The 21726-nt window shown below is 54.6% G+C and overlaps 1 protein-coding gene across 1 annotated transcript in view; it reads left to right on the forward strand.

Annotated features, from left to right (window-relative positions):
* Positions 1–21726, forward strand: part of TMEM132C (transmembrane protein 132C) — a gene marked incomplete at its 3' end in the record, with an annotated part of 269362 nt that overhangs the window by 245926 nt on the left and 1710 nt on the right. Inside the window, exons 5-8 of the mRNA XM_081286496.1 lie at positions 8898–9041; positions 17661–17866; positions 19258–19531; positions 20551–20742. Of these exons, the coding sequence (XP_081142622.1) occupies positions 8898–9041; positions 17661–17866; positions 19258–19531; positions 20551–20742 (816 nt within the window). The remainder of the gene's footprint in view (positions 1–8897; positions 9042–17660; positions 17867–19257; positions 19532–20550; positions 20743–21726) is intronic.

Consider the following 21726-nt stretch of genomic DNA (forward strand, 5'->3'; position numbering starts at 1 on the left):
AAAAAAAAAACTGCAGAACTGTGGGGGCCTTTTCATCAGGAAAAGGGAGCAGAGAGGCTGTTGGCCAGCTGACGGGGCCATCCAGACTGTTCTACTGGGCCTGCCATTCAAGCCAGCCAGTAAAAAGGTCCCCTACCCTGGAGAGGGAACTGTCACATTGCGCCACCCAGCAGAGGGAAGGCTGCCCTGGGGGCGGCTGAGACCCCTGTGATGCCTGAGTGTGCACCAAATGTGCTCCGAATCCCTGGATTATGTAGAGGGTGGGCTGTGCATGACCACGTCCACTCGGTGGTGATCAGATGGCACTTCTCTGGCTCCCAGCCCTGGATCCAGAACCACGGTCCCTGCCACCTCACTAATCAGCTGGCAGGCAGCTGCCAGGCACCATGCATCATCTTAACCAGGAAGCCGTGAGCTGGGAAAACGAAGAGCTCTAGGAGTAATTTGTCTGCGGTAAATTAGGCTGAGCTGTCAATCTCCGCTCCCTCTCTCCTCCTACACCAGCCAGCAGCATAGGACGGCAGGGCCACCACCCCACCTGCTCGCTTCCCCAGGGGATGGCAGGGCCACTGCCCCACCTGCCCGCTCCTGCAGGCATGCTGCCCCCCCAGCGTCCTCACCCTCGGTCGCCTTCTCAGAGTTCCATGACCAGAGAGGTGTTGTCACACAGTGTAGTGCGGCGGTCTTCATCCTCCACTCCCTTGAGTGTAGGAAGAAACACCGAATGAATTGGCCTTCGATTCACCTGAGAATGTCAGAACCTCTAAGCCAACAGCTGAACATAGAGGAAGTTGGTTTCACACTCACGGACAAGGCTGTGGCCACTCCTTAGTCCTCAGGGATTCCGGTTTCCCACATCTCTGTATTCCACTGTCCGTAGTGAATGGCTTTCATTTCCCAATGGGGCCTCATGGTCCAAGATGGATGGTGTTGGTCCAGTCATTGTAGCTAGTATTCCAGGTATCAGGAAGGGAAAGGGGACAACAGGAGTGTCTGTACTTCCTGAGTCCAGCTCCACCAGCAGGTTTCCTGAAGTGATGCTCACTATCTCTGTTTTCATTCGCTCTGCAACAGTAGTCCTCAAACTTTGGCCAGTGTCAGAATCAGCCATTCGGTAGGTCTGGGATAGAAAGCCACCGTCTGCTTTCCCAACAGTTCCCAGACATCACACTCTGAGAACACTGTGCTGGACGCCAGGCACAGGCCACACTGTGGCCAGAGGGAGGCTGGGGAATGACTCCTCTGGTGGGGCCCCTAGATCATAGCTCACTTACAGGACAAGAGAGTGATAGTGAGTGGCAAAAGCCTCTTCTGACTCCATGTCTTGGCTCTCTTTCCTCCAAATCCAGCCGGCTTTCTTTTCTAGCCCCTGCCATGTTAGTGACCCCGCTAGTCTCTGGGTTTCTGAGTGACTGCAGATGCACCAGGCAGCACCTCCTCTTGCCTTTTCACAGCACACCTTCCACCCAGAGGCCCCTCCTCCCCTTGCTCATTTTCTTCTAAAAGAGATCTTTTCCTTTTGCTCAGGAGGCAGGTGGGGGGCCCTCACCTTCCACTCCAATATTTTTTGGGGGATACCATGGATTGAACTCAGGGGCACATCCCCAGCCCTATTTTGTATTTTATGTCAATACAGCAACTCACTGAGTTGCTTAGTGCCTCACTTTTGCTGAGGCTGGCTCTGAACTCATGATCCTCCTGTCTCAGCCTCCCAAGCCACTGGGATCACAGGTGTGCGCCACCGCACCCGTCTCCACTCCACTTGTGACTAAGATGTTGTCCATGTCTGTGAGCCTTTACCCCGTGAGCATTACTGGCCTATTCTCCCTCCTCCACAGACCTGAAGAGAACTGGTTTTCCTGTTGAATGGGAGGGAAGGGGAGATCACAGAAGGGGAAATGAAACCTAGGTTAATATCTCAAAATATCCCCACAGACAGACAGCGGGTAGTTGCCTCTGGGGAGAGAAATTGAGGGCGAAGATTGGAAAATGCGACATCAGCTGTTGTGGCCTGGATGCGAGGCGTCCACCAAAGCTCCTGTACTGATGCAGGAATGCTCAGAGGGGAAGTGATTGGATGGCGAGACCATCACCTGACCAGTCCATCCTGCTTGGAGTGGACTGACTGGGTGGTAACTGTGGGCAGGTGGGGTGAGGCTGGAGGAGGTGGGTCACCGGCAGCATGTCCTGGAAAGGGGCAGTTTCCCTGAGGGCCCCTCTGTCCATCCCTCTCTGCTTATGGTCACCACGAGGTGGACATCTCCGCTCTGCACACCTCTGCCTCACCTAGGGCCTGAGCAGCGGAGGAGGCCTACCATGGATTGAAACCTCTGGACCATGAGACAAACAATCTGTCCCTCCTCTCACTTGCTCTAGTATTTTGGTGACTAACTGAGACATTGGTGTGGAGAGGTGAGGCTGTGCTGTGACTGAACTGACCATGTGATTCCGAAGCCTTTGGAGCAGTTTGTGGGGGGCGTTTGGAGAAGTTTGGAGAGGCAGGACGGAGAAGGCGTAGAAGGCTGTAGGTGGAGCTGAACAGGCAGCTCTAGTGGGAGCTCGGAAGTCCAGACGGCTGAAAGAATGTGGACCGTGTTCCCGGGGCTTCAAAGGGAAATGAAGACGTACTAGGAGTGGTGCCACAGCCCATTTGCATTATGTCCTGGCAAACAACTTGTGTGTCTTTTGCCCCTGTCCTGAGGCTTTGCATGAGGCTGAATTTAAAGGTGATGGACTAATTAATCTGGTGGTGGAAAGGCAGCACAGCATTTAGGAGGTGGCGTGGATACTGATGGCAGGTGTTCTGTGAGGGTTGGGAGCGGACAGCAGAGATGAGGGATTTATAAAATTTTCAGTCTGGCCAGAAAAGTGTCTGTAAAACTAGGGTCAAGGAAGTCATAATTATTAAAGGTACTATAGCCACTAAGGAGATGCTAAGTACTCTGCACAGAGACACTCTGGAAAGACGGCTTAAGGGCATCTCAGGGCTTGGTAAGACCAGACCCATTGCAGGCTCAAAGATATGCAAGGAAAAAAATCCTTTGATAAAAGAGGAAGGGGCCACCCTTTTTGCACAGGGGGCCTAAGATGGCATTTGAACAACCAAGCCATGCAGGCCCTCAGAGGCTGCTACAGTCAGGATCCCAGGAACCCCAGGTACTGCACAAGTGGGTGGCACACCTCGGCATCATCCATGTGGTGCTGGCTCTGAGGAATACAGGAGGCCAAGGCTAAGGGGTCATGGAGGTTTCCATGAGGCTTCCATGAGATTTCGAAGGGAGGCCAGGGAGGGAGGGATAATTGTGGTCGGTTCAGAATCCCTGAGAGGGCTGTGGGTGAAGCTGGGGAGGTAAAGCTAATGCTGGAATGGAGACCTCGGGGATGAAGAGGTGACAGTGACAAGGACTGTCTGCTGAGGAAACCTGCTGGCTACAGAGAAAGGCAGGTTAGAAAGGAGGCCATGCAGGCTGTAGGACGGAGGGACTCCCCAACCCTTTTGTGAGCTCATCTCACCACCATGTGTCCCATATGCCAGTGGAGGAGCTACAGGATATGTTTGTCCAGCTAGATTAGGTCTTGCCTTCTACTCTCCTTTCCCTGTTTTATGGAAGGGGGGTTCACGCTGTGCCACTCCACATGGGTGTACGTAACTCGCTGTCGCTCACAGCCAAGAGTCTGCCTTGAGTCTCCGGGAAGACTTGGGCTTTGGGGCAGTGTGGGAACTGTCAAGACCGTGAGACTCTTGGAGATGAGCTAAATGCATTTTGCATTATGAGGTGGACATGAATTTTGGGGGGCCAGAGATGGAATGCTATGGTTTGGAAGAAGTGTCCCCCAAAAGCTCTTGTATTGATATAGGAATGTTCAGCGGGGAAGTGATAGGGTTTGAGAGCTGTAATCTATAATCTAAGTAGCCCATCCTCATTTGAACAGACCAACTGGGGGTGACTGTAGGCAGATGGGGTGTGGCAGGAGTAGGTGGGTCACTGGGGGCCTGGGAACCTGCCCGATGACCCCTCTCCTCCCTCCTTCTCTCTGCTTCCTGACCACAACATCCTGAGCAACTTTCTTCCACCATGACCTCTGGCCATGAGGTTCTGCTTCACCTTGGGTCCAGAGGAAGGATGCAGCCAACCATGGACTGAAACCTCTGGATCCATGAGCCAATAGAACCTTTCACTCTGCTAAATTGCTCTAGTTGGGTATTTTGGTCACAGAGACAAAAAGCTAACACATATGCCACATTTTCTCTATTATAAACAAAAATTTTGAAAAACAATCTCAACATCTGTGTGTTGCATATCACATAAACGATAGATTGGCCTTTATTTTATTTTCTGTCCTTTCCCCAACACAGCCCCAATGTTGGATATGAGGTGTTCCCTAAAAGCTCCAAAGAGCAAAGAGCTTCCTGCAGGAAGCCCGGTCCCTCCACGTCCACACCTCGCACCAGACACTGAGCACTCAGGCTCACCAGCTGCCCTGAGGCCACCAGGACTTCTCCCACACCCCAGTGAGTGACCCCAAACCTCACCAGATCTAACTCCCCAACCACCCAGTTATTCCTCTGGTTCAGTCGAGGAAACCGATGCTTGGAGAACTAAGTGCAGCCAGAAAAGGGCAGAGCCAGGACTCAGGGTGAATCCATGTCCTCGCTCTTAACCTGCTAGACAGCCAGAAATGTGGTCAAGCCATGTGTGCCGTCCTGGGTGGATGCTCCAGGCCTGCTGGACCATGGCCGCTCACCCAGCCCTGGGCCTGGGTTTCCCCATCTGTAGGCTGTGGACCACACGGCCACCAGCTTTATGGACCCTAGGCCAGTGTCTCACCCCTGTGCGTGAGCTACCTTCTCTTAGTCCTGTTTCCAAGGGGAACAGCTGGTTGGCTCAGCCAAGGCCTCCTTGCGAGCCCAGAGTCAGCGGGTCCAGCCTGGCCCAGGCCTCTTGGTGGGTCCACCTCCTGCCCACCCTCAAGTCTTCCCTCCTGTCCTCCCTCGTCACCCACTCCTTCCCTCCTTACCTCCCTCCTCCCTTTCTTCCTCTTTCTCAGACAGGATCCCTGCTCCCTAAGACCTACCTCTTGAAAGCTCACCTCAGGGGCTCCCACCTTTGGCAGGTTTGGTGGCCATCACTCCATCCAGTTCCAAAGTGCTTTCCCCAACACAGCACCGTCCATGCGCAGCGCCCTCAGCCAGCCTCCTGTCCCTGTGGACTAGCTCGCTCTGCATGTGTCCTGTGAAGGAGCTGCGGAGGGCGCCCTTCAGCGTCTGGTCCTCCCACTTCACACATGTCCTGATGCCCCTCCACGGCTGAGTCACCCTCGAGGGTGTCACTCATGTTTACCCTCTGCTCTGCCCCAGTGGTCAAGACCCGGTGACCACAGCTGGCCCCTTCCCAGGCATAATTTGAGGTGGTTCACACCCTGGGTCTCATAGAATTGCTCCAGAAGCAATTCTATGCTCTTTATTGATTTAAAAATTAAAACAGCTCAAGCAATTAGCATTTTTGAGGATGAGTCAACAACAAAGCGTGTTTAATCCAAAGCCTCGGGCTCTTTGCAAATTTGAAATGGCAGTGATTTAAAGTGCCTTGGGCCACTGACCCTCCACAGCAGAGCAGAGCAGCTCTCTGATGGTGGTGGAAGGGACAGAGGGAGAGCTCAGAGGAAGAGGAGGGAGGAACCTTTAATGACACCAATGTCTCCCAGGCAATAGTGACAGCTTCAGCACTCTGCGACTGGGTTGATAAGTGCGTGCTAAACTCTGCTGGGGCCTACAGGAGTTGTACGACCCCGTGGTCTCAGGCAGAGTTCTGCTTTCTATGAGGATGAACTCCTCCCGGGCCAGAAGGGGCCGGGGATAGGCAGCCAGCAGTATAAGCTTACTTGGGCAGCCGTGAGGGACAGGGCAAAGGGAGGTGAGCAGTCCCTGCACAGGATGGCTTCAGTGAGTTTCAGAAAATAATGTAGCTTTATGCACTTAAATAATGTCCTGGTCAGCAATGAATTGCATCAACTGAAAAGTATTTGGGGGTTGCAACCAGCAGCATAGAACCCTGTGTCTACACCAAAGTGTCTGTCTGTCTGTCTCTCTTTCTCTCTCTCCCTCCCTCTCTCTTTAACTCCATCTTCACCAGACCCTGAATCTTGATCTTGGTCTTGAGGTCTCCAGAGCTGTGAGGAACAAGTGTGTGTTGTTTGCAACCCTCCCCGTCTGTGGAATTTTGCTGTGATCAAATGGACTGAATAAGACAGATGTCTAGATCTGACAGCCAGATACCCAGGGATGACGGAGCCCAAGCCCTCATCTGCAAAAGGAGGGAATGGAGATCCAGAGAGAGAGAGAGAGAGAGAGAGAGGTGGTCGCAGCCACTCAAGTCAGTGTTGTTTGTCACAGAGAAGAATCCAGATTCCCAACTCCGTGTGCTCACCAGGCAGTGAACACTCCCTGCTCAGGAAAGTGACTCCCTCGCCAGGGGACCTCCCCACAGGCTACTGGCCTGCCTTGGAGGCATTTCCTTCTGTCCCCTGTCCTTTCCATGGCTGTTAATGCCCTGAAATCCATGTGGTCAGGAAGGCTGAGGTCCAGCCCTCCCAGCCTCCATGCAATGCCAGTTTCAGACAGGGATTGTAAAGGTAGGACAGGGTGAGTGTGGACATGTGTGCAAATGAGTGTATGCATGTGGGTGTGAAACCCCAACAGCACTAGGAAACTAATCACAATTAGTAGGCCAGGGAGCCTGCAGCTTTAATGAAGCCATAGCTCTGTGGAGAGAATGTGCAGGTCCGTCTCTGAGCACATTACCTGTAATGACCCTGGAAATGGACTCGGGAGCTCCTGCAGTATTCTTAGCATCTGTAAAGCCGTTCTGAAAGCAGCCCAGATTACAGCCCCAGCCTCAGGAATCCTGGGCACCAGGGACAGACCTGGCAGAGGGTTATTAACTGCTAGCTCATGAGAAAGGCTGGGCTCCACTCATAACCCAAGCCTCTGCCCATGGTGCTCCTGCTTACTGCAAAAGGTCACCCGTGTCAATTGCTTCCCTGAAGAAAGAACAGAAAAGCTTTCTGCTGGCGTCTCCTGCTTCAAACTGGAGCAGCACTTCTGGAGAGGGACTTCAGGGAAAACCGACCCGAGGGTAAAAGGTCTCAGCAGATGTCCCAAGGCCAAAGACCCTTTCGTACTCTCATTTGGCCATCAAGAAAAGGCTTACAAAAGGAGGTTTCAGGAGACGGTGCCATCTCAGACACTTAAATAGCGTGCTAGACACATCACCGTCTGTGAGCAGCCTGCACCCTACAGACGCAAAAAAAAACGTTTCTCCACTGCTTTGCAAGTCGCAATGCCTGCAGGAGGAGGTAGACTGAGAATTTCGAATGACGTCAACATGAACAGAATCAGCCAAGCCCCCCTGGGTGTGTCGGTGGGGGCTCCCCAGGGCAGCAGAGGAAGAGGGTCTGGTTTGCTGAAAAGTTTTCACTGAACAAGGAAACCCCTGCTCTGGAGATGGAAGCAGGAGAATCACAAGTTCAAGGACAGCCTGGGCAACTTAGTGAGATACTGACGCTGAAACAAAAAAATATAAATAAAAAGGGCAGGGGGTGTAGCTCAGAGGTAGAGCGCCCCTGGTGTCAATTCCCGGTACTGCCCCAAATAAAACCAAGTGTTTAGCTGGGTGGGAGGGTGGCAGCTGCAGTCCCAGATACCCAGGAGGCTGAAGCAGGGTTGCTGGAGCCCGGGAGTTCAGGGCCAGCCTGGAAAACATAACTAGACCCCCTCAAGCAAAAATCAACAAACAAACAAGACATGAAGCCCAGGTTCTGGGGCCACTGCCACAGTGCCACCAGCCCAGGCTCCGGGGCCGACTTGGTGGCCCCGCGGGGGTAATCTCACTACTCTCTCTTTCTGGTAACATGAATCTGATTTTTTTCAACCCCCTTTTTCCTATGGAAATCTGTCTGGTAGTCTTGTTGGTGAACATGCCGGGTCCTCCTCTGGGTGAGGGGTGGGCCCTGAGCCTAGCGGGGCCAGCCAGAGACACCCTCCCAGAACGAGCCTCAGGAGGGGCCATGCACAGGTGGGTGGTTGAAGGCGTCCTGGCCACCTCGCTGGAGAGACTGCCTGGGGGTGACCTGGTCCCACCTTGGCGAAGTGCTCTTCCACTTTCCCTGTGACTCTGAGCCACCTGCCACCTGTCGTGTCCTGTGGCTGCACTTCTATGAGGAGGTGACGACACATGGGACCTGACTGCTTTGAGGAGCATCTGGGATGAGCCCAGGGGCCAGGTGGAGGTGTGCATGCTCCTGCCCTGCCACCCATCACCCACAGGCCACCCACCTCTAGGCCACGAGCAGGTCCCTGGAACCTCTGCCCTCATACCTGCATCTCATTTCCTTCCCCAGACCTTTGTGGTCCCCCCTGGGAAGATGTTAAAATTGGGCCACGGGTCCCCCAGGATGGTGTCCCCATCTCAAGATCCTGAGCCTTATCATACCTGCAAATTCCCTCTTACCAGGTCAGGTGACATAGTCCAGGCCCTGGAGGTCAGATGGCGGACATCTGCTGCAGGGTGACGATAGCACACCAGGCACCCTCCACAGTGTCTGCTGGCCCGAGGTACCCAGGGACACGCCTGCGGCTCAGGACCACAGCCTGGCTGGTGGAGAATCACCACCTGCTCCGCGGCGGAGAGGAAATGAACCAGTGGTCTGGGGAGCCAGGAGGAGCAGCCTATGCAGACCACGCATTGGGCGTTCTTGAGAATCCGTCCCAAACTATGGCCTTTACATTTGAAGGAAGTGCCACAGGATGTCTTTAACAGGGACAGCCTGGTGCTTAGCCTGGAAATCCCAGGGACGGAGCACCCCCTTGACCCCCGCGTGTCTGGTTCTTTCGGCAGGACACTGAAATCCTGAACACAGCCATCCTCACAGGAAAGACAGTGGCGGTGCCCCTCAGGGTGGTCTCCGTGGAGGAGAACAGCGCGGTGACCGACATCTCGGAGTCGGTGGAGTGCAAGTCTGCGGACGAGGGTGTCATCAAAGTAAGTGACTCAGCGTGCAGCCACGGAGCGGTGGGGCTCAGGGGCCTCCGTTCTCTAGGAACCTCTGAGCTTAGGAGTCCGCTGGTCTGTTCGTGCTCAGAACCTGTCCAGCGGGGTCCCTCGTGGTCCTGCTCCATTTTACCATCTTGGTAATCTGTCTTTCTCTTTCTTCTTCCCTTCCTTCCTTCCTCTCTCTCTCTCTCTCTCTCTCTCTCTCTCTCTCTCTCTCTCTCTCTCTCTCTCTCTCTCTTCTTTCCTTCCTTCTTTCTCTATTTATTTAAGTGAACAATAAAAATCCTATCTACCTCCCTGGTACAATATGTTGTGTTGGGAAATGCTCAAGTGCTGTGGAGGAGCTCTTTCCGGCTAATTATCATAGGCATTGACTCACGGATCTTTTTATGGTGAGAACACTTGAAACAATCTCAGAAAACTTTAAATATCGAGTGCATTGTTATGAACTGTGATCACTATGTTGTAGAAAGAGCCCTTAACCTCATCCTGAGTTAAATTCATAGAGGCAGAGAATAGAGCGGTGGTTGAGGGAGGCAGGAGGGGACAGCAGGAGCAGGGATCAGGGTCAGAGGACAGGATCTCGGTTTGGTGAGTGACAGCTTAGACGGAGACACCAGCCCGTTCTCCAAAGAGAAGGAATCTATTTTTAGCTTCAAAACCTAGGAGAGAAACAAGACCCAGAAACAGATCTCATCACAGTTACACCCAGGGTCATCCCTGGCTGCTCAGAAATGATTTTGACAAGGAGCCCGTAGCCAGTGTTTCCAGGAATGTGATCTGTAACTTTAGGGAAATGAGAAGACTCGAGCTGAGAACGTCCCCCTGAGATGAGTGGGGAGGTGACATCCCTGGCCATGGACAAATCACAGCATGGGGGAGCATTATGAAGGGGGCTGGCTACTCAGGAGTGTCACCCCTGGGGCTTGAAGGCTGTGTCCGGCCGCCATGGGGAGGGTGTTCACATCTAATTAGTGCTTCTCTGCTGCAGGCCCAGGAGGCTTTGGATTTAGGGAGCTCAGTTTGGTTGAGTCTGAAGACTCTGAGGTTTTGCCCAGTGCACGCAAATAAACCTTCCCATCTCCTGGGTCTGAGACAGACACCAGCAGCCTGAGCTCGGTGCCCATAGCGCGATGCAGAGGACCAGTGACCCTGGCACAGGTAGCTGGATGTGCTAAAAGAGAGGAGCCCTGGCCTGGGGACCTGAAGCTCATGTGATAGGCAGCCAGTGGACCACTGTGGCCTGCACACCCTCCAGTCCCTATGCCCAGGCCCTGTCCCCAGTCAGGTGGTGTCAAGCAGTGGGAGCTCTGGGTAGTAACTGCGCTTAGAGAGGTCACTAGAGTAGAGGTCCTGATGGGACTTTTGCCCTTCATGAAGAGGAAGAGAAGCAGGTGTGGCAACACACGCCTGTAGTCACAGCCACTCAGGATGCCGTAGCAGGAGAATCACAGGTTCAAGGCCAGGCTGGGTACCTTAGCAAGAGCCTGTCTCAAAGCACCTCTGGGTTCAAGCCCATTACCAAAGAAAAGCAGGGAGTGAGTAAAGAGGAAAACAGAAAAGGAGCTGCGGGGACAGAGCAAGAAGGCAGCCATCTGCCAGCCAGGAGGAGCCCAGCCAGAGCCGGCCATGGCTCCAGAGCTGTGAGAGACGGCTCGTGCTGTGAGGCTTGCTGAAGGCTCTCCCTGGGCCTTGGTATTTCCGAAGCAGGCAGCCTTGGGCAGTCCTCGTGTTCCTCCCAGCCCTTGGGACAGTCAGAGTCCCAGCATCCAAAGCCGTTTGGAGGGCATCAATCAGGTGAAGAGCCTGGCCCAGCAGCCACGCAGCCAAGGACTTACAAACTCTGAGTCAGAAGGTCCTCTGGCTACATGAGGTGGACCCCGGGAGGAAGGCCTGGTGTGCTGTGCGTGGTGATGCTGACGTGTCAGAATTGTAACCATGCATTTCAAAGATGTTGGCAAGTCCTCTGAGTCAGACAGCCATCTCCATGACCCAGTCATGGGACATTCGTGTCACCCGTTTGCAGTCAGTTGCTCCTCCCACCCACAGACCCTGGCAACCACTTCTGTCCCTGTAGATCTGTGTTCTGCTCTTCCTGCCTTTGACTTAGCATCGTGGGTTTGTTTGAAGCTGCGGCATGGTCTAACCTGGATCGGCAGTTTGTTCCTCCATTGCTGAAGGACATTCGGTTGTCTGGGTGGACCCCACACTATCCATCAATGGCCACTTTTGGAGTTTCTAAACAAATGTGAGCATGCGTGTGCATCTTTACGCAGAGGTGTTTTGGTGTCTCCTGAATGGATTCTGAGGACTGGAACTGTTTGGTCACGTGGTACATTTCCAGGGTGGCTTCATGGCTTTCCTTTCCTGCCACTCATGACTGAGGGTCCCCACTTCTCGGGAAAATCCAGCAGATCTGGAGACCCACAAACCACATTCCCAGGGGAGAGCACACTGCGGGTGTCCCCTCTGCTCAGGCACCTGCCCGCTCACCAGTCACCACCTTATGGCCTGTCTAGTCCTCCTGGCCCAGAGGAGCTGAGCCTGTCCCCAAGGTGGATGGGACTGTGCCCACATTACAATGTGGAGCTTGGGCCTTCTTACACACCTCTGTTGACACGTATTTGTAATCCCCACATGGAGATACTACTTTACAGCAGGGAGAACCCACCGAGAGCGCTTCCCGTGGGCAGGTCTGTGCACACTCTCAGCACACTTTTCAGGGCCTCAGGTGGTCAGTACTGACCACTTTCCCGGTGTCCCTGTAGGCCTTCCTCATGCTTATGTGATCACACACACACACACACACCTAGGTGTGCATACACTCAGGACACACCTACAGGCTCTTTGTTTTGCAGGGGACAGGTGACTTCCTACACTCATTCCTCCTATTCTTCCTTCACTGCATCAGGACTACCCCTGACTGGTGCCTTGGGAAAGCTCAGCCAGGCCAGCAAGCAGTGCACAGTGTCTAGGGTGGGGGCAGGAGGAGCCGCAGCACCCTCAGGAAGTGGGCCATGTCTGTGCTGGTGCTCACAGGAAGGCGAAGGGCGTAGACCCCGGAAGGGCAGCCACTAGCAGAAGCCCCAGGACAGTGGCAAAAGAAGCTTGGGGTGTGTGGCAGAGCTGCCCTTGCCATGTGTGGGCACCACTAGAGCATGTAACTGCACCCACCTCCTGCCCGAGGGTGAGCATCTTTGAAATACAGCTGTGTCGTGCAGTCTGTGACATGGCATAGATTATTGGGTGGTGCTTGTGCTGCTTGATGCTCGAATCCCACTCAATTTGACAGTATGACAGTCAAGTTTTCATAAATCACATGCTAATTCATTCAACGAAGATTGATTGGCCAGAGGTGCCATCCTGGTTTGGGGCGCACAGCAGTAAATAAGCAGGCGAGGAACCTGTCCCTGGGAACCCGGCATGCTGTGAGGAGGAGGAACAGGCAGGTGGCCAGAGGCAAGAACACCACGAAGCTGGTGGGAACCATAAGGGGTGACCATGATGGAGAGTGGCATGGGACAGGCTGCTTGGACAGGGTAGTCTCCCAGGTAGGGACATCAGAGCCACTGAGCCTGCCGTTGACTGTGCCGCTTGCCTGCCAGGGCTCTCTGCATCTCCCCTGTCTCTAGTGAGGCTCCCCTGGGGTACCCTGGTTCACAGCCTGGCTTGTGCTTTCCCCAGGGGCTCCTGTGGTCACTGGGCCACATGTCACTATGCCCCAGGGACGATTGACTGGGGAGAGAGAGATCACTAACTGAATTTCCAGCGCAGCCCGATGGACCTCCAGGGTCCATTCCAGCTAAGGGATTCCGGCCCAGAGCGGGAGAGAGTGCTCACAGGTGATGAGCTGAACGGCCTGTCCCAGGTCGTGGGGAGCAACCCCCTCAGGCATAGCCTTGGCTTTCCCCTGAACTTTGACCCCTAAACTTTGCTCTATGGGACTTACTCTCAATTTTGCAAGCTTAAGAGTGAGTTCTTGGGAACGGCCCCCCATCTCTGGAGAGTCTGTAGGATTCTCATTGCTTTGGGTGGCACCCAGGGCTGAGGGCGGACTTTAGGCAGAGGAGGGACTAGCAGTCCCCACTCCTGCTTCTCGTGGCCCAGGGGCTGAGGAAGAAGCACAGTAGGGCCTCTCTCTGCAAGAGCTGTCTGTTCTGGGGTGAAAAGAGGGAGAAGAGGCGCCTGGGCTGAGGCCAGTGAGCAAGGTACCCGGCACAGCCTGTCTCTGGACCTGGATCTGCTGTGAAGCAAGGGAATTCCCCCCCGCCCATGCAGGGTTCTCCCAGCCCGAGTCCCTGGGCCTGGGCCTCAGTGGGCAGCTCCAATGCCTGCTCCCAAGCTGCTATGCACTAGCCAGCTCTTCTCTGGGGCAAAAGGCTGCTGGCATCCAGTGGTGGCTACTCATCGTCCCACAGTGCCCGCACAATAGGGAGGCACATGACCCTGCAGAGGCTGAGAGGACCACCTTTGCCCAGCAAACAGCAGGTGCTGTCAGAAACAAGCACCTCTGTGCGGCTTTGACTGGCGGCCCCCAGATGGAGTCCTGGTCTTCAGGCTGATTCAGTCTCTTGGTTGTTCTAGCCACGGTCCCCGGCTTTGGCCACATATGGCAGTGGCCGCCATATTGAATCACACATACCTAAGACGCTTTAAGGGAGTCACAGACCCAGAACCTTGCCTTGGAGGAGTGGCGGCTGGCATTTTTTCCTGGGAGAGGCTGATGGAAAGAACATACATACACATGGAGCTGTCCAGGAAGGAGAGGGTTATTCTGACCCTCCATCAAGCCACAGAGAATGTTCTCTTCTAATATAAGACTTTTACAAAAGATCAGACCTTTTGTTTCTGAGCCAGATTTTACTGGAGTTTAGGGAGGCTCCATCTGGATTTGCTTAACTGGGAAAGAGGTTTCTACATCCAGGGACCCTGGAGCTGAGGTTTTCATGGGTGAAAAGCTTCGGGCCAGGTCCATGATGCCCAGGGTCGAGTCCAGACTGGGACCTGGGTGGCTGGTTTGCCTCAGGGAAGACTGAGTTCTGGCAAACAGTGCACTCGTGGTGGCTCTCCCCCAACTCCTCTGCTGAGATCAATTTGAGAGCCAGAATTTGGTCTCAGCAGCATCTCATGCCAACTCTCCGTATCTTCATTGAGTGAGCAGGTGCTGAGCTGCCAAGACCCTCACATTGGATTAGCAATGAGAAACGGTCTCATTAGTGAAGGTCTAGGGCAGGTGGCTGTGGGGGACCCTCGAATCAAACCCTCTGACCCGCTCAGCACTGTTTAGACTGTGTCAATGTCATCCTCAATGCCATGTAGAGATGCTCCAGGCTCAAGTCCTGGGCCTTGAAGTCCTGGAGGCCCATGTGGAAGTCCTGGGATCCCTGTCCTTGGCCAGGCCAAGCCATGCGCCTATTCTGAACCAGTCACCATGGCCAGGGAGGGAAGATCACTTGTCATGATGTGTCCAGCCACGTACCTGACACCAAGACCTAGGGGATGGGGACGTGAGCAGTACCCCAGAAATAATTAAACAATTTTCCCAGGAAATAGAAAACAGAGGTGCTGAACAGGAAAACTAGCAAATGCATACCTTCTCTGAGCTGAACTTAGAGGGGCTTCTCCCCCTCCTACGTTCACTTCTCTTCCTACATCCTCAACCTCTGAGTGGCTGGAGGATTCCTCTTGAGCATGCAATGCTTGTTGGAAGATAGGCATTCCTTTCATGCCTCGTCTCCTGTTCTGTGCTGAGATGCTGATAGGCAGGGTAGCACATGGAGGGCCTGGGCTGGGCACTGGGCTGGGCATGTTGTCTGAGGGGATGATTTTGGTCAACAGACTGCATGACCCAAACTGAATTAAGCCAAATAGGTGCAGAAACATTTTTTGGCTTCTATGTGTGAGGTGTAAGGGATCCCTGGCTTCAGGGATGGCTGGATCAAGGGGCTAAAAGGAAGTAGTATTTTATTTCTGGCTCTCCATCTCCTGGCTCAATGCCCCCTGTGTGGAATGAATTCTCAGACAAGTTGTTGTAAGACGGCTGCAAGCTGCTTTCAGACCGCTGCTTTTTAAGCAGAGGTCTCACAGAAGACAGCAGGCATCTTTGCCTACCTAGCCTTGCCTGAGAAGTCCCCAGTGTACATCACCTGTTCACCCTGAGCCAATCACTGTGCTGGGGGAATATAAGCTTTAGGCCACAGTCACGTGGACCTGCTCACAGCTGGAAGCAGAGCTTCATCCTTCCCCTGATAAACCAGGGCTGCAGGGCAGGGGTGCCCCACATGACTACAGGGGGCTCCCCTCTTCTGCCCCCTTGTTACTCCTTGACACCAGCCTCTGCTGTCCCAGGACCACACTTCAGGGCACTACCTTTCCTGTTGGCACCTGTTCCCTCCATGCTCCTCATGAGGGCACATCCTGTGGGCCAAGGCCCCTCCACTCCCCACTGACTGCACCTGCAAGGGCCCCGTTTCCAGATGAGGTCACCTTGCGGTCGAGTGCGTGCCTGGTTTTGGGGACACTGCTGATCCCAGTGCATGTACATACCGCAGTGGCTCAGAAGGATGGAAGCTCCTGGATTGTCCCACCCGAGGCTTCCTGGGGCTTGGGTCAAATTCTTCCCTAGGACTTTGGCCTTGGCAATAGTGACCATGGTTGGGGCCAGCAGTATAAGCTGTTGTCCCAGTTGGAAACTGGCCAAGCATTTCTGCACAGCACTGAGCTCCCAGGACTGTCCCTGAGCCAGGTCCTGATATGACACGGCAGAGTCCCCGGGTGCCCATCCCCAGGGGACCACAAAGATGCCTGTGGCCTTGCTGCTTCCTGCCTGTAGAAGAACTGGCTTGCTTTCTGGCACTGTAGACCCCACAGCCAGCCATGTAGGAGGTGACAAGGTACCCAGAGACCTCCCCGTTGGTTGGGATGCCCTGGGCATGAGCTGAGATGGGGCCCTGCCGTGCCCGGCCGCCTCAGGCCACTGTTGTTCCTCTCAATTGCTTAGATATTCTGCAGAGGCCAGGTCCCCTCCCACCCACACCAGAAAGGTAACCGACAAGAAGCCAGTGGTCTGTAAATTACAACATTGATTAGAGAGGAGATTATTGGAGTGACTCCTCCCGGGCAGTTATGCTAATGCTGTCCAGATCTGGGGCAGTGCTGATGTCCTAACGGCCAGCCTGGGACAGCAGCGAAAATTGGTTTCCATCCTTCATATCAGCATGGAAACACACACTGCTCTTGACCATGGGTGAGAGGACCCGTCTGCATGTCCCTCCCAGCTGCTCCCTGCCACTGTCCCCAGCAGATGGAGCGAAGTCTCTCTGCCCAGCCCTCACCAGCTGCCTCTGCAAACAGAACAGTGCATGGAAGATGGAAATCGGGCCCAGAGTGGCTACCCACCACCCCGGAAGGTGGGGAAGGAGAGGGTGAGCGATCACAGGAGGTCACTAATCAGCACTAGAGGTCATCTTGTGGGGTCCAGACCTGGGGGGGGGGGGTATCTGCTCCTCCCAGAGCATGCAAAGCCTAGGAGACAGATAAGCAAATCGGCAATTACAGCTTTGCATGGTAAGTGCTGCCCGATGACTTTATTAACTCCAAAGTGTTAAGCTCAATTGTGCAAACGTCCACCTCTCCAGCACAAATTAGGCTTATGTGTGTTCTCAAAGGAGTCACTGACCCTGGAAAGGTCGGGAAACACTGCCTGAGGGCTTCCTAGGAGCTTTCAAATTAACTTCCTATGTTTCCACTGCTTTTCCTCCATCTCATCTCAGTGGCTCCCTGCCTCTTCACTCAACCCCAAATCCTCTACGGTTGTCCTGAGGCATCCCCATGAAGGGAGGGCTCTGTTCATCCATCCATCCATCCTTCCTTTCATCCATCTGGCTGGCTGTCCATCCATCTAACCCTCCCTCCATCCATCATCCTTCTTTCCTCCATCCATCTGTCCATCCATCCTTCCATCTATTCATTCATCCATCTTTCCATCTATTCATCCCTCTGATCATCCAGCCAGCCAGCCAACCATTTGCCCACCTGTTCATCAATCTGTTTGTCCTTCCATCCATCTGTCCATCCATCTGTTGATTTATCCATTCACCAACCCATCCTTCCATCTGTTCATCTACTCACCCATCTATCTATCCATCCATCTATTCCTCCATCCCCCATCTCTCCATCCCGCCATCCACCCACCATCCACTCTGCTGAGCTCCTGCTTCATGAGCAGCTGGTATAAGGAACCAAGGGCTGAAGACGAAGAGGATGCACTCTTTGCCTTGAAGGATGTCACAGTTTAGGAGGTGATGCAGGAGCTACATGAGATAAGTCATGTTGTGTCCCTTCCTATCATGCAGCTGTGTTTCTATTTCAGTTTTCCGTTCATTCGTATGGCACAAACAGAGCCTCCGTCTCATTTCCAGGGGTTGTAACTATCACCTTCACCCCTGCTCCCTGGGGTCACTTCCTAATGCAACCATCTGTACCAGGTCCTTGTCTGAGGGACTCGAAGCCTATGTACTTTCCAAGAAAATGGGGTGAACTGAACTGAAGACAGGTGGTCTGCAGGTCCTGTGGACGTCTCCATCCCCACTCCCTCTGTCTCTGCAGGTGTCCGACCACTGTGACTATGTCTTTGTCAATGGCAAAGAGATCAAGGGCAGGATGGATGCAGTAGTAAATTTCACCTACCAGTACCTGAGCGCCCCACTGCACATCACCGTGTGGGTGCCCCGGCTGCCCCTGCAGATTGAGGTCTCTGACACCGAGCTCAGCCAGATTAAGGGCTGGAGGGTCCCCATCGTGGCCAGCAAGAGGTGAGCCTGGCGTGAAGGAGGTATCCGAGAACCTTGATAACTGTGGCTTTATGGACAGTTTTAACTCTATGGGGGCCGGTTCAGGACCTGGCGCATAGTGGGCACTGATGTTCTCACGACTCTTACATCTCCTAACCCTAACGAGAGCTCCCTGCAGGGGCCAGGGCTCAGGATGGACCAGCCAGAGCTGGACCCACAGCTGCTCAACAGAGGGTCTACACCCAGCCCGAGATATCCTCCTGCTGCCCCTGGGCTGGGGCAAGTCTGTCTTGCAAGTGGTTCTCCAAATGGCAGCACAAGTGTCTCCATTTTTCTAGGCCTTCAAGCCCCAGGGAATTTGAGGTTTGATTTAATTTTCTAAGGAAAGCATCCGCCCTCTCCTGTGCTTTGTGAATATCTCTAAGCTTGAAGTGCTCTGTGCAGGTCAAATTATTGGATACAATTTAATTGGGTTTCTCCTGGAACACAGGGCTACTGTTTCAAACAGCCTCTAATTGGTTTATTCTATGTGATTCTGGGTCCTTGGCAGGAGCTTGGGGTCTAGTGGGCTCAGAGCTATGACACCCCCTCCGCTGTATTGCCTAAGGGGGTGTCGTGGCTAAGGTCCTGGCTTCTGGCCTGGAATCCCCCATCTTGGGCCATCAGGACTGTCCCTGGGGGCTCCCAGGCACAGGAGTCTTCATTAGATTACAGCAAGAGTGTGTCTCAACAAGAGCGCACAGAGGGGGGAGTCAAACCTCCCAGAAGAGCTTGAGGGAAATCGGCCTGATCGGGGAAGACAGTGGTCCTTCAGGTCACAGCGTGGTCAGGTGTGGCCAAGAGAATGGGTGTGTCCCACGTGGAACCAGGGCATGCTGCGTTCCCATCCACAGAAGGTCTGCTGTGGACCAGCTGTGGAGCCAGACCCCTGGCCTCTCCGTGCCTCCGTATCCTCATCTAGACATAACGCTAGTTAGAGGGTGCTGATTGGAGAGTTTTTACACAGGGGGTCAGTGGGGCCTGGTCCACCTCAAGAGCATGAACGGCTCTGTCCAGCAGAACTTTCTGCAGCAGGGGGCTGTCCTAGAAGGACGCTGTCCAATATGGTAGCCACCCGTATGGCAGCCACGGGGCATTTGGACTGCCATGCGGCTGAGAAGTTGAGTCTTTTAATGCATTAATTTGTGTTAACTTGCATTTAAATAGCCACAGATGGTGGATGGATAGTGAACACACAGTGCGTGCTTAGTTAGCCCTTAAGTCTTTAATCTGCTGATAGACATGTTCCAGGAAGTGTGTCCAGCCCTTTGTGCTGCCCGGGGTTGGACTGGCATGCCTGTGACCCAGGGCAGGTACAGAATGTCGGCTCTGGGAGGCCTCTGGATCCCAGAGCGGCTATTCTTTTCCCTCAGGCCCACGCGGGACAGCGAGGACGAGGAGGAGGAGGAGCGGCGGGGCCGGGGCTGTGCCCTGCAGTTCCAGCACGCCACTGTGCGGGTCCTCACCCAGTTTGTGTCCGAGGGGGCCAGCCCCTGGGGCCAGCCAAGCCACCTGCTGGGCCCCGGCTGGCAGTTCGACATCACCCCCCTGGTGGTGGACTTCATGAAGCTGGAGTCGCCTCACGTGGCCACGCTGCAGGACGGCAGGATCCTGGTCGGGCGGGAGGTCGGGATGACCACCATCCAGGTAGGAAGCCGGGGCTCGGGATGTCAGCCTGCTTCCTGGTAGTGGTGCCGGGGGCTCCCAATGCGCAGGTCATCGTGGACAATCCCTGGCCCCCGATGGCTCCAGAGGACCTCATGGGGGCACAGAAAGGGCAGCCCACCCAGCGACTAGGGCTCCAGACCTGCTGGGGCACCCCAAGGCACCCACACTGCCTCCCACCCAGGCTCCCCCAGGGAGCTCCCCTCCAGGTCCCCTTTCCTGCCCCTCTCGGGTGACCTTCGTGTCCTCTGTGCATCTGTGAGTGGCCGGCTGGAGCCAGCAGGTTCCTGTCTCTGCTGCTTTTGGACATGGCCACCAGCCCTTCATTTGCTCTCCGACTCTTCAGCGTCCACACCCCATCTTTTGCTTCAGGAGACATGTAGGGTGTTTTGGGACAGACAATGGGGTATGGATAATCTTTGCTTCAACCCCTCAAGTCCCCGTTGCCCAACACCTTTCTGGAATGTCGTTCTTGATCTTTAAACCATGTGTGGGAGTGACTGGTACAGTCCACCATCTCCCCTGGACATCTCCACCCCATGAAGCTTATGGGAGGGGGAGAAACCAGTGTCCCAGCAGGTGTGAACCATTTTATTCCAGTTCTTCCCAGTTGACTCCATACTTCACTCAAAATTTGACTCAGGCTGCGCAAAGTCAGTTAATGTGCAACGCATCACGAGTCGAGTCAACAGGATCACCCGATACAGTTAACCAGGTTGTGCAGTGTACAGGGCACCTCTTCTAACTGGGATGGGTCATTCTCTTTTAAAGACATACTGGATTTTAATATTTATTTCAATTTTCCAACAAATAGAACCAAAATTGCTTGGGGAAGGGATGGCTATCTGATCCCCCCCTAAGCCACAGTATGGGCCAGCGTTGATAGTGGGATGGGCACGGGACTCCCTTGCTCTGTGTTCTGGACTCAGGCCCAGTTGGGGAGTTTCTGACATCTGAAAATAGGTGTGAGGAGTTTTCCTCATGTCCTGCCAACCCCACAGGTGCTGTCCCCACTGTCTGACTCCATCCTGGCAGAGAAAACGGTCACCGTGCTGGAGGACAAAGTGTCAGTGCTGGACTTGGCCATCCAGCTTGTGGCCGGGCTGTCTGTGTCCCTCCACCCCAACGCCGAGCATGGCAAGGCCATCACGGCCGTGGCTACCGCCGAGGAGCTGCTACACACCCCCAAACAGGTAGGACGGGCCACACACCTGAGAGGGGAGTGTTCAGCTGCAGCAGGTCAGCACAGAGGTCAAGTCCTGAGCACTGAAGCACTCGACTCCCCGCCAGCCTGTGGAACCCGACCAGGAGCGAGTCCATCTGCAGCCCTCCCAGGGGGGACTGGCCATGCTCTTCGTCCACCCTCCCGTCTGCTGCGGGCACAGTGAGCCTCTAAAACTGTGGGTCGGATCACGTCCTTCTAGGGCTAAAACTGAGGCAGGGGACTTCCCACTGACCTAAAGAGGCCATGTTCCCTCACAGCCCACAGGCCCCCACGCTGGACCTCTGATGGCACCTGCCCTCCCGTCCTCCCTGCAGGGTGTCACACACCCTCTTCTTGAGCTTCCCATCTGGCCTGGGACACGCGACCCTGGCCTTCTCCCGAGCATCTCTCTGCCTGATGCTTAGGCCCAGCTGCGATCCCGCAACTCGTGGTGCCTCTGCCACCAGCCCTGCTCTGCCCCTGCCACCCCACTGTGATCTCTCTTTGCCAATCTGTCACCAAGTAGGGTGCATAACTGTGAAAGAGAAGGAATGACCATGAGGGCACTTGGCCCCCTCAGGGCAGAGCTGGACATCAGCTCTCCCCACCCACCTCTTCACACCCTGCCCCAGGGGCACCCAGGCTCCATCTTAGCTAATGGCAGCCTGGTCCCCACGTGTCTGCCCCAGGGAGTCCCCACCTGGGAGGCATAGTCTCTGCAGCCAAGTGCATCCAGCCTTGCCTGGGCTGTTAGCTGTGTCCACTTGTCCAGGGAGGAGGTGGGTGGGATGCTTCTGCTTACTGAGCCTCTGCCAGGTGCGTTTGGACTGGAGGTAGGGGCGTGACCTGCGGGCTGGTAATTCTCAAACTTTCTTGACTGTTCTCCCTTCTGGGAACTCCGTGTCGCTGCTCGCGCACTGATGGGAAGACAGCCAGTCTTTCCAGTCCATTCAGCCCTCACTCTGGCCCGAGC

This window comes from Spermophilus citellus (assembly GCF_964194105.1).
Source record: "Spermophilus citellus genome assembly, chromosome: 3".
Taxonomy (NCBI): Eukaryota; Metazoa; Chordata; class Mammalia; order Rodentia; family Sciuridae; genus Spermophilus; species Spermophilus citellus.